At 59.1% G+C, this 12,318-nt stretch overlaps 2 protein-coding genes across 2 annotated transcripts; one reads left to right on the forward strand and one right to left on the reverse strand.

The window, feature by feature from the left end:
• Window positions 1-5,131: 5,131 nt before the first annotated feature.
• Window positions 5,132-9,718, forward strand: PLICBS_002766 (ABC transporter bea3; the record flags this gene model as incomplete). Its single annotated transcript, XM_065600083.1, has 11 exons — window positions 5,132-5,290; window positions 5,340-5,445; window positions 5,504-5,594; window positions 5,665-5,719; window positions 5,776-6,111; window positions 6,170-6,308; window positions 6,489-7,261; window positions 7,312-8,963; window positions 9,019-9,137; window positions 9,195-9,631; window positions 9,692-9,718. The coding sequence occupies 11 exons, from the start codon at window positions 5,132-5,134 to the stop codon at window positions 9,716-9,718; spliced, it is 3,894 nt and encodes a 1,297-aa protein (XP_065456155.1).
• A 305-nt stretch (window positions 9,719-10,023) lies between these two features.
• Window positions 10,024-11,408, reverse strand: PLICBS_002767 (uncharacterized protein; the record flags this gene model as incomplete). Its single annotated transcript, XM_018322470.2, has 2 exons — window positions 10,024-10,839; window positions 10,974-11,408. The coding sequence occupies 2 exons, from the start codon at window positions 11,406-11,408 to the stop codon at window positions 10,024-10,026; spliced, it is 1,251 nt and encodes a 416-aa protein (XP_018179950.2).
• Window positions 11,409-12,318: the final 910 nt, after the last annotated feature.

A 12,318-nucleotide genomic window follows, 5' to 3' on the forward strand; every position in this document is an offset into this window, starting at 1 on the left:
TGGTCGAGATTCTGCACTCGTATGTGTAGTAAACGAGTTTTCGCTTTTTTGTGCTGTGCGGGTGTTGGTTCGGGAGAGAAGGAGTGACCGAGAGCCGAGCGAGCTTGGTGGCGCGACAGAGAGACTTTGAGGCAACGGACAAGGAAGAAAACGAAAAAACACAGCCTCGGTAAGGACAGTATAAGATGAGGCAAGGGGCGGGCCCCTATAACCAATACTTGGTGGAGTGCTTGCGTTGCGCTCACTCACAGACGGCGACGACGGCTCGCACCCGAGGTGAGAACAGACCCCGACACTCGAAACGAGGGAATGGCGGCGGCCGGTACGTGAGACAAGGGCAGCAGCAGCACAACGTGGCGGGCGCACGAAGAAAAACGCCCCCAATGCCGACTTGGTCTTGTTTTCTCCCCGCAGCCGCAGGAGGTCGGGCAGATCAACAGGCAGGGCAAGAAGAGCAGGGCTGGGCGTGGCAGGGACATCGAGTCAGTCAGATCCCTTTTTAAGAGAGGCCGGCGTTCACGGATGGTTTTTGTCTCAGTCGAGCAACGCCGGGGACAGGGGCAGACAGACAGACAGACACGCCCACCCCCCGGTCCGAGCGAGAGCAACCGAGATGTCCTCCCGCGTGTTCCTGGCGGATGCTTGTACATACAGTGGTTACGCCGTACCGGGCAGATTGGTTTATTGATGTCAAAATACGAATTATCGCGTGCTCCAGAGGGACGCGGCGCAGGTCCCTCTCTACTTCGTACCTTCGCTTCGTTCGCTCCGATACAGTAAAACGGTACCGTACAAAAGTACAAGGCTGTTCAAGCGGCCCACGGAAAGGCTTCTCACTGGGCTCTCCCCCCCTTTTCCTTGCTTTTTTTGCTGTGCTTGGCATCGACGCATCGCCAACCGCAGCAAACAAAAAAGCAACGCAGAGCGTGGGAGAAGGAGAAGGAGGCGGTGGTGAGCGGAAGTGCAAGTGCGCCTCCCCGCGAGGCATGTTTGGAGCGATACAGGCAAGACAGGGACAACAGGAGTGGTACGAAGTACACACCGTCACATCGGAGACGGGCACCGTCCAAGCTCACAGGGATCCCCTCGGCAGAGCTGTCAACTTTGCCCTTTGCACCCCCCCTGCGCTCGACTTGACCGGAGCTCCCTCCCCCTGGGACCCCCTAGCGTCGATGGGATCCAGGATATTGCCAGTAATAAGGTATAACCTAGTTTTCCTCGAAGACAATATAGTAACCGCGGTGCCTGGATACCTGGCTCCGCTGCGGTGTGGTGCCCTGGTGGGTTTGCCACATCTGGTGGACAGACTGGGGGGGCAGCTGGGGTTTGGTGCGGCGCTCGCCCGGCACGGCGGCGCGGGGCGCTGGGATGAGGAGTTCGGGAGTCGGGAGTCGCACAGCTCGAGGCCGGGGGGCGTGTTAGTCGTTTGTCCATGGTCCCTACAAACCTTGCTGATGCCACCCACGACACCCCCCCGGCCGTCGGAATGCTCGCTGGTTCTCGTGCTCATACTTTGTTGCAAATCCACTCTGTGCTATAGTAGCGAGAGGCGAGCGTCCAAACCCCGGCCCGGCGTGGAAGTTGGATCTGTCATCGACACAAAGTGATTTGGTCGAGGGAGCGCATCACGACCTTTTGGCAAAGTGCGTCGTCCGATGGCTGGCTGGCCCGGCCTCTGCCGCGTGCGCTGTACTGGGATGACGTCGCTCCTGAGGGGGCCGGGCTCCGCGTGCGCCAATCGACCCCCAGCCGCACTGCGTAGTTGCTTCACCCTGGAAAATCGTCAACTAGAATCACTTCCCCGCCACAAACGAACGGCTCAAGGGCGGGCTTCGCAAGCCTCCCTCGACGTTTCTTCGTCCAGCGCCAGGCCTGCCCTTGCACTGCGGGCGTCGAACCCGCCCGCTCGCCCCCTCGCGAGCTGCACAACCATGGGCATTGGCAAAAAACCTTTTCAAGGGAAATCGGCCAATCAATCACTTCCGCGGTCGCCTGCTGCTCGCGATGGCGGCGCCCCAGTTGGCTCGCGCGCGCCCGTCCTGCACGGCGATGCAGCGCACGAACCTCGTCTCTGGGCGGCGCTGGAGCCACACGAAACGCCGGACAGTGGGCAGTTGTGACCCGTTCAGCATGGCGCCGCAAGTGCTCGAGCGCACTCATGCACGTGTTTGTTTTTCCCCTTCTTGCCCACTCGCGCGGTTTCGACTTGTGGCGGTCCGCGTCCCCGTGCACGACCACAAACTCTGTTCTGCGTCGACTGCATCGCGCGCCTCACCGCGGGCGCGCTCGGGCGAAGGAGGGGCCCTCCTCGCCAGGAACGAGGCACACAAAAACGCACGCTCAAGCTGGCTGCTAAGTTAATTCGTACAAGGCGGGACTCGTTCGGGCCTGGAAATTGCGCCCGGGCCGAGAAGCTACTCCTATGTACTGTCAAGCTCGGGCACGATGCCGGCCATGTGCCGGCTCGCGAAATTCGTACCGGACAGGGGGGAATGAATCTGATATCCTCGTGGCGCAGCGTACCGATCGGCGCCCGCATCTGGGACATGTCAGCGACCCTACCTGGTGTGTCCCTCCATTGGGGGCGCGGCTGGCACGGCGCCAGGGTATCCGACTCTGCCAAGGCGGAGGGAGCCGAGCACGGCAGCACCTCCCCGTGGCCAGGGGGGGCAACTAGACTCGTATTAAACGTATAGTGCTCGTGGTCGCCTTACTGCGCCGTACGCGGTAATAGCAAGTCATCTCTTGCAAAGGGGCAGCATGCCAAGCTTCCTCGGCTAGTATTTGCATTGCGGTATTGTCGCTGGAGCAGAGCATGAGGAGATGTCAAACGCCCAAGACGGCAAATCGTGTAGCCGTCTGCAGGATCGCCAAAGGACAAGACCTTCCAAACGACCAGCATAATGGCTCCAAGGACGTAGAGCCCTTTGCCTATTTCGGCCTGGCCATCCTTGTGTCGCGGGCCGCTGGACGCAGTGCACAGGGTGGTCCTCGCTCTCTGCCTGGGAATATTACGGTTCAGACCTCCTAATTTACAAGCGTATTGTGATAATAAGATAATTATAGTGCGGGTACGCTGCACAGGCGAGGAAGCTTATATCTCCGCGAAGACATCCCACCGCAATCTGCCGTGGCCCACGCCTCCGCAGGGTGGGTGGTGGACCGATCGTCCAGGTCTTGTGCTGAAACAAGCTCAGCAGGCGTTGCTCGAGGTCAACGCTGAACGTCACTACGGGGTAGGTTGGCCAATATTTGTCACTGGTGTTATTGTATAATCCTCCGTGCTCACGGCGATTGACCGCGTCGAGACTCGTTCGTACGTCATCCGAATCCTTGTAGGCGTCGCTTCGAAGCGAACCCGTGGTGTCATTTTCAGAAGTCATCGCTAAGCGGACTAACCGTCAACAGATCGTCATGTTGAAGAGCCCCTTTCGGGCTGCGTACGTAACCCTCAATCGTACCATGGATATTATCATATCTCCGTATAAGCTTCGTCACAATTCACGTCTGGTGATTTATTCAGCAGTAACGAAGCTGGGCAGCGAGGTCATACAGTACGCGTAGGGGGCGCCAGTGCCTCGACATACGCAGCTCTTGCGTGCGGTTACGGACAGAGGCCGGAGGCGAAGGGGATATGGGTTGCAAACAAGACCATCAAGACACGCAAAGGCACTGCGTGGACATGGCGGCATTGCATGTCACTATTCCACTCGCCCTGAGCAGCCTTCTCTATGCGATCTTCCTCATCACTGCGAAAAGGGTGCCATTCCGAGCCAAAGGACAGCCCGACCGGGCCGGAGCACGGACCCGCCCGCAATATCGGGCTCGGGCCGGGCGGCGCCTCCCCACCACGGCCGGCGCTGCCGAAGAACGGTACAATACACGGGTGGGGATCGCGGGGCGGCCGGCGGCGCAGATGCGGCGTCGCGTGGCCGTTAATAACGGTTCACCCATGCCGCGGTTGTGTGGCTTGTCCGTTCGGGCCCATCATGCCGCTGGTCCGCAGCGTCGGCTGAAGCCCTGGGTTGCACTGCACTGGGCTGACGGCTCCGTTAATTCGTCATGAGGACAAGGTAGGGCTGTGGCTGCCTGGCCTTGGGGTCAGCGACATGCCACCTTTCTAGCTAAAAGACACAGCTCCATGACGAAAGGGACGGGCGTCGACAGCGGCTCGGATTCTCGGGGTGTTGGCGGGGCCCGGGCAGGCCTCCGCACTAATACAACCAGTCCTCCTCCACCACCACCAGGCGCCACCACGTATTGCATGTGCTGCTGCGGCGCGGCATGGTGGCTGCAATGTAATTTGCGCGCCAGGCCCCATCTTTTCCCTGGCAGCTCACCTACTAGCTCTGATGCCTTGCGGTGGAATTGCTGATCGATGGTTGAGGCAACCTAGTTGCCTAGGGCTCCAGGACTCTGCGAGTGGACGGCCTGAAACTTTGTGACAGGCGACTGCCAAATCTGGTGATACCACGCGCTGTGTGCACCGCAGCGCTGTACATTGCTGGCTCGGCAAGAACAGGCGATGGGTCCTTCCCTGGACCCAGACGCGGTGTGTGACTCAGACTGCGCGCGCGCACCGCTGGGATATGGCGACGGAAGGAGCTTCCAGAAGCCAGACGCCAGATCTCCTTCCATTGCTGCGGGTCGTTGTGCAGTCATGACACTTGGTTTCGCGGAGACGGGGGCTTCATGGAGGCCTCCATGAGCCCGATATCCATGGATCTGTCGACAAGGACCTCGGGCGCCCTTCCCGTACGGGCTGCCGCCGCGTCACCCATCTGCATGTCCGCGACGTTGGCGTCCGACGTTGTTGCAACTTTAATCCGACCGCGCGTGCCAGCTGACGGCCGTTTCCAAATGTCGTATCTCGCGTTTGCGAGCGGCAGACGGGGCCCCTTCTCTTGGCCCAGCCGCACCAAAACGTCTAGCGTCGACGCGACCTCCCTGTTAGTGCCTCGTCCGGGTATTGTCAACCTTCGTGCCCTGATAGGTGGCTTATAACCCTCCTGAGTTCACGGTCACCTGCGCCTTCGACCTTGTGCACAACGTCGGGCCACCTTCAACCCGTTGATTCTTCTTCATTGCCGCTCGCACAATGGGCCAGAGATAGACCGCTGGTAGTCTCAAGATGGCCAGCGCGACCGGCGAAACGGCCGAGAAGACGGTGCCGTCGACGGCAACCGAGAGCGACAACCCGTCGCCACCGGCGCCACGGGGCGACCACGATGCTCCTCCGGCGGAGGCAAAGGCCCGCCCCGAGCGGACGGCCTCGTTCAACGACTACCTTGTTTGTCGAGCCTGCTTTTGGCCTCCGATAGGTTGCTGACGAACATCAGCGTGTCTTTCGCTATGCCAATAAATGGGACTTTGTCGCTTATGCCGCCGGCTCTTTGGCGTCTATAGGGGCCGGCATCACGCTACCCCTGATGAACGTGGTCTTTGGTAAGGATGCATATCAACGACCCGCACAACGGCCGAGATTCCTGACAATCGCGTGCAGGCAGGTTTGTCAGTGACTTTACGGGATTCGATTCAACTGGCTCCAACTCGTCCCTACAAGACCAGTTTCGAAGCAACCTCAGCCGTCTATCGTCAGTCCAGACCCTGCCACTTGTCTAACGGTCAAGGGCCATCGCCTTTGCTTGTACTTACGTCGAATAGCTTGTACATGTTTGGCCTTTTCTTGGGCCGGCTGGTGCTCAACTACATCAACAAGGTACGATTGCTTCACACGTCCTAGCTCCTCCGTAATGATTGACTTGTGTTGCACAGCTTTGCTTTCGCATGATTGGCATCCGGCTGTCATCCGCCATTCGCTTGCATTACCTTCAACGTCTTTTCGCTCAGAGCATCCATGTTCTGGACTCCATGCCTCCTGGTTACGCGACCAGTACGATCACGACAACAAGCAACACTCTCCAATTGGGCATTTCCGAGAAACTTGGCGTCTTCATCGAGTTCATGTCAACCATCATTGCTGCCATCGTTATTGCCTTTACTTACAGCTGGTCCTTGACCCTTGTTACCTCCTCGTCAATCCTCTTCATCCTCATCACAGTCAGCACATTGTTGCCCCTGATCGTGAAGACTCATGGGCGAATGACAAAGGTACGTTTCAAACCTGCGCTCTTGAGCTTTGTCACTGACAAGTATGGCCCGGAAATAGTCAGAGGGCAAAGCTTCCGCCGTCGCAAGCGAGACCATGGATAGCATTCGAATGATTGTGGCTTGTGGTGCGGAGTCGCGCATCGCCCGGAAGTACGCCACTTTCGTCGAGGAGACCAAGAAGCACGCCCGCTTCATGAGTCCGTTTGTGGCTCTTCAATTTGGACTCATTGTGAGGGACACCTTGCTTGCCGCATGGCGTTGCGCTAACAAATGCCTAGTTCTTTGCTGTCTTTTCCGCATTTGCTCTCGCCTTCTGGTATGGCACCAAGTCCCTGCTAGAAGGCAGATTAGACAATGTTGGCACTATCGTCATGTAGGTCAGCCCTTCTTCTCCGACTTTTGCGGTACGGACTCTAAACTTGTCAGCGTTCTACTCTCCGTGATGATGGTCGTTTTCTCTCTGGAGCGCACCTCGAACCCGATGCTGGCTGTCGGAAAGGCCACGGTGGCTGCCTGCCAATTCTTTACCGTAATTGATGCTCCCTTGCCTGACAAGGGCCATTTGCGAGACCCCGACGTGTCTGCCACGGATGACATCAAGTTCGAAAACGTCACGTTCGCCTATCCCAGCCGCCCCCACGTCAAAATTCTGGACAACTTGAACCTCACGATCGAGTCGGGAAAGCTAACGGCGATCGTTGGCCCCTCCGGCTCTGGGAAAAGCACAATAGTTGGATTGATCGAGCGGTGGTACACCCTGAAGGAGCAATATGCCATTGAGAAGGCTGTTGAACAGAAGAAGAAAAAGAAGAAGAAGAAGTCGAAGAAGGGCGAACAAGAGGAGGAGGATGAGGACGACGAGGAGCCTGGCGTAGCCGAGCCTGAGGAGACCGGTCCTCCGATCCAGCTGAGTGGCAGAGTTCTTACCTCTGGCCACTCCGTCGACGAGATCGAGTTGAAGTGGTGGCGGTCGCAAATCGGGCTTGTCCAACAGGAACCGTTTCTCTTCAACGATACCATCTTCACCAATGTGGCCAATGGTCTGATAGGCTCTCAGTGGGAAAAGGAGTCGGAGGAGAAGAAAAGGGAATTGGTCAAAGAGGCCTGCAAAGAGGCTTTTGCGGACGAGTTCATTGACAAGCTGCCGGATGTGAGTCATGTCCCGGCGATGTCGCGAGAATCAGCTAATGGGTGTTACAGGGCTACAACACAATTGTGGGCGACGGAGGCGCCAAGTTATCTGGTGGCCAACGCCAGAGGATTGCCATTGCTCGATCGATTGTTCGCAAGCCGAAGATCCTGATCCTCGATGAGGCCACGAGCGCGATAGATGTCCGCGGCGAGCGCATAGTACAGGCTGCTCTCGATCGAGTTGCCCAGAACCGAACTACGATTACAATCGCCCACCGTCTATCAACGATCAAAAAGGCCGATCGCATCGTTGTCTTGAAGAAGGGACAGGTTGTTGAAACCGGGACACACCAGAGCCTCATGGTTAAGGACGGCGGCGTCTATGCTGCTCTCGTCAATGCCCAGGCCCTGTCCCTCGGCGGCCCAACCGAGGCGAGCGAGGAGCACGCCAGCACGGATGGCGACAAGACTTCGCTTGAGCGCAAGAGAAGTCGCGCCAAGTCCGAGGAACACGCCGCTCGCCCCGAAGAGAAGGAGAAGAACCGAAACATCTTCGCCAGCTTCGGCCGCTTCTTCTATGAGTCAAACCAGTACTGGTGGCTCATGGGGCTTACCATCTTCTTCTCCGCATGCGCTGGAGCCGCAATTCCACTCCAAGCGTGGCTCTTTGCCCAGATTGTTGTCGTCTTCTCGCCGACAGAAACCGACATGAAGGGCGAAAGCGAGTTCTGGTCCCTCATGTGGGTTGTCCTTGCCGTTGGCACCGGCCTGGCCTACTTTGGATGCTTTCTTGCCTCCACGCAGATGGCGGCCATTATCCGCGCCAAGTATCAAAAGCAGTACTTTGAGGCTATTCTGTACCAAAAGACGTCTTTCTTTGACGAGGAAGACCATTCTCAAGGCACCATGACGGCCAGAAGCTCGGGAGACCCGCAGAAACTGGAAGAGCTCATGGGCCCCAACATGGCCAGCGTTTATATCGCGGTCTTTAACCTCGTGGGATCACTTGCGATCGCCTTTTCCTTTGGATGGAAGCTTGCGCTCCTCGCGTGCTGCGTGGTCATGCCGGTCAGTATTGCTACCACGTACTGGCGGTTCAAGTACGAGATTGAGTTCGACAAGATGAACAACGAGGTCTTTGCCGAGAGCTCCAAGTTTGCGTCAGAATCAATTGGAGCATTCCGGACCGTCGCATCTCTCACGTCGGAAGATGCCATCTGCGATCGGTTCGAGAAGCTCTGCCGAGGACATGTTGTCACGGCATTCAAAAAGGCTCGATGGGTCAGCTTGCTATTCGCCTTCTCCGACAGCGTGTCTATGGCGTGCCAGACTTTGATCTTTTACTACGGCGGCAAGCTCTTGGCCGACGGCGAGTACACGGCTTTGCAATTCTTCGTCTGCTTCATGGCCACGATCCAGTCTGGTGAGGCTGCGGGTCAGGGCCTCAGCTTTGGTCCGAACGCCGCGCAAGTCACCGCTGCGTCGAACCGTATTATTAACATGAGGGAGTCCCGCCTTCGCGAAACTTATTCTGAAAAGGAGTCCATCCCTGACTCTCAGGGGGGCATGAAGATTGAGCTGGAAAATATGCACTTCTCGTATCCCACACGAGATGTTCCGGTTTTCCAGGGGCTCAACCTCACAATTGAAAAGGGTCAATTTGCGGCACTGGTCGGGGCTTCTGGCTGCGGTAAGACGAGTATCATCTCGTTATTAGAAAGGTTCGCCACATTCAGGAGAGTTGTTTGTCAATGTTGTAACTGACGGTTGCCACAGATTCTACGATCTCGACAAGGGCCGGATTCTTTGCAATGGCAAGGACATTAGCCAAATCAATGCCTATGCGTACCGCAAGCATCTGTCTCTTGTGGCTCAAGAGGCGAAGCTCTTCCAAGGTAGGGCATTTTATTGTTGATGTCAACTCGCCAGGTCTGAAGCTAAATGCAACCCAGGAACCATAAGAGAGAATGTCCTCCTCGGCGTCGACGACACTGCCGTCACCGATGAGCAGCTCCATCAAGCCTGCCGTGACGCCTCAATCCACGACTTCATCGTGTCGCTCCCCGAGGGATACAACACCAACATTGGCTCCAAGGGCGTGACTTTGTCGGGAGGGCAGAAGCAGCGTGTCGCTATTGCGCGTGCGCTCATCCGTGACCCCGACATCTTGCTCCTAGACGAGGCCACGAGCTCGCTCGATTCGGAGAGCGAGAAACTGGTTCAGGCGGCGTTTGAACGCGCAGGCAAGGGCCGCACGATGGTGGTGGTGGCTCATCGCCTGGCGACGGTGCAGAACGCAGACGTCATCTTTGTGCTCGGCGAGGGCAAGCTCCTCGAGAAGGGCAACCACAACGAGCTGTTGAGCAAACGTGGCGTCTATTGGCAAATGGTAAGCGCACCTGTTGTCTATCCTCTCTCGCTGGCGGAAGTTGGCTAACATCAGTCTCAGTGCCAAAGCCAAGCCTTGGATCGTTGAAGCGGGCATCAATGAACAGGCACTCTCGTATGTGCGCGCGACATTTGACGGGCGTTTTGGGACTCACAACTCTAGAAAACATGGCATTGCGCGCTATCAGGGAACATCTATGTAATACTTCTCGCATATAAAATATTGGACTGAGCCTCTCCACTGCGCTGGGGCGAGAACATGACGCTGGAAACAACATGTCGCTTCGTTCCTAAATGCATCATGGTCCTGGGTAGATGTTTGATTTTGAGAAGGTAGCCCCACGAGATGTTCGAGTAGAAGTCTATGCCTCATGTCGAGGACCGCTGAGCCCATCAAGCCTTCATCCCCCACAGGGCGTCGAGCTCCTTCATAATCTCGTCGACGTGCGTCATGACAAAGTCGTGGCTGCCGGGGAGGACCCTCCAGACGACGTTGTCCTTGCCGCCCGCGAGGACGAGGCCGTCGCGGGTGTAGTCGTCGACGTCGATGATCTCGTCGGCCTCGGCGAGGAGGACGGCCGTGGTGCCGGGGGCGCGGGCGGCGAGGCGGCGCCACTCGTCGTGCTGCTCCGTCAGGGGCGCGAAGCGGATGCACGACATGAAGGCCGGGACGAAGCCCTCGTGGTGCACCACCATCCAGCGGACGTACTCGAGCACGCGGTCCTCGAGCGGCGTGTGCTTGCTGCTCGGGTGCAGGTCCGTGGCCTCGGCGGCGGCGGCGACGGCGACGACGTCCGCGGAGGCAGAGGCAGAGGCCGAGGCCGAGGCGGACGCGGACGCGGATGCGGCGTTCTTGGAGAGGCGCGAGGCGGCAATGGGCCGCTGCAGGCGCTGCTTGGTGATGCGGGCGAGGATGGTCTCGGGGACGGCGCCCGAGGAGAAGACGAAGCGCGTGAGGGCGCCGAAGCTCTCCGGGCGGATGAGCCCCGCGGGGGCGAGCAGGACGAGCGACGAGACGAGGCGCGGGAAGGCGTTGGCGAAGTGCACGGCGATGCCGCCGCCGAGGGAGTAGCCCACGAGGCGGAACGCCCCGTGGCCCGTCCACGCGAGGGGGCTCGAGGCCAGCACGCAGAGGATCTGCGACGAGTAGAGGCGCTCGTCGTGGGGGAGGTCGCCCACGCCGTCGGAGAAGCCGCGCCCAAAGAGGTCCTATCGTTCGGAGTTCCCCATCGTCAGCCTGAACATGAGGGGTCTTCTTCCAAGGAATACGTAGGGACAAAAGGGCCCCCCGGTGTCTGGGCAGCTCCTCATGAGGGGGGGGGGGGGGGCTTGTGCAAACTCACGTAGAGCATGACGCGGCAGCCGCGGTCGGCCAGCGCGCGGGCGATCCTCGTGAGGGTGATGCACGACGTGCTGATGCCGTGCACGAAGAGCACCTTTTCGCCGTCCTCGGGCCCAAACTCGTACACGCGCACCGAGCCGTACGGCGTGTCCACGTCGCGCGCCCCCGGGAACTCGTCGGGCTGGTACACGAGCCGCCGCAGCTCCTCGCTCGACGCGCGCGGGATGACGGTCCGCAGCGGGCTGCGCAGCACGCGCTGCCGGCGCGGCCAGAGCGTCGCCCGGGCGAGCACGAGAAGCGACGCCGTGGCGATGGCCGTCGTGGTGACGAGCGCCGTCGCCGCCGATGGCGACCACCACCACCACCACCGCAGGGTTGAGCCGCTACCTCCTCCTCCTCCTCCACCACCTACTCCAATACTGGCGGCGACATCCATGGCAGCAGCAAGCAGCAAGCAGCAGCAGTGCCCCTCGCGTTTCGGCTTCGAACCGGCCCTTCGACGTAACGAGCGTGCGCGCTCGCGAGAGAGGGAGAGAGCCACTAAGACCCGGGTAATAAGTAGGAAGAAAGTTGAAGTGAGCTGACGGGCGCGCAAGGCAGCAATGGACTGGACGAGGCAGCAGGGGGGCCGGCCGCGAGCAGCCCACGTGGGATGAACGTGCAACCTCCAAGCAGCGAGGCGCGGAGCGACGACAGGAATCACGTAGTGCGCGCGGAAACGAAGGCAAGGGAGGACGGGGCCAGGCGCGAACGAAAGGCAGGACCAAACAGTCTCGCTTCTGTGGCTGCGAACTGCGAACAAAGGGCGATGGAGCAGAAATCGTCACAGAAACAAAAACAGAAGACGGTCCAGGCACGCAAGGTCGTTGAAGAGCACAAAGTGTGTCGTGAGTCGGGGCGATGACGTTCTCGTTGCCGGCACCCTCGGCGTCAGACTACCACGCCTGGCGGGCGTCAGTGGGGCGCAGTCGGCGGGCATCGGGCGCCTGGGGCAGCTCAGCTTCCCCTGGCTGGCGCGGCTGAGGCCGCCACATGAGACACCACGGCTTTGACATCCCACTCGTGGCATCAACTCGGCTCCGGCCTGGGGCCTGACATGCAACCTGTCACGGGCTCACGGCATATAGAGTTCCTGCGTACATGGACCCTGTAAATCCCATGCGTAGAGTCGCGAGGGGTGACATGACACGATTGCATGCGCAACGCTGCGGGTGCCAGCGCACAACGCTGAACAAGACTGCCATTGATATGCAAGTACCGGGCACGGGCGCAAACATGCCGAGCCCGGCGTCCATCGGACGCTTGAAAGACCCGCTCTACTGCCGGCACTCTTGCATGCACCCTCA

The sequence above is a fragment of the Purpureocillium lilacinum genome, assembly GCF_023168085.1.
Source record: "Purpureocillium lilacinum CBS 284.36 DNA, scaffold_2, whole genome shotgun sequence".
Taxonomy (NCBI): Eukaryota; Fungi; Ascomycota; class Sordariomycetes; order Hypocreales; family Ophiocordycipitaceae; genus Purpureocillium; species Purpureocillium lilacinum.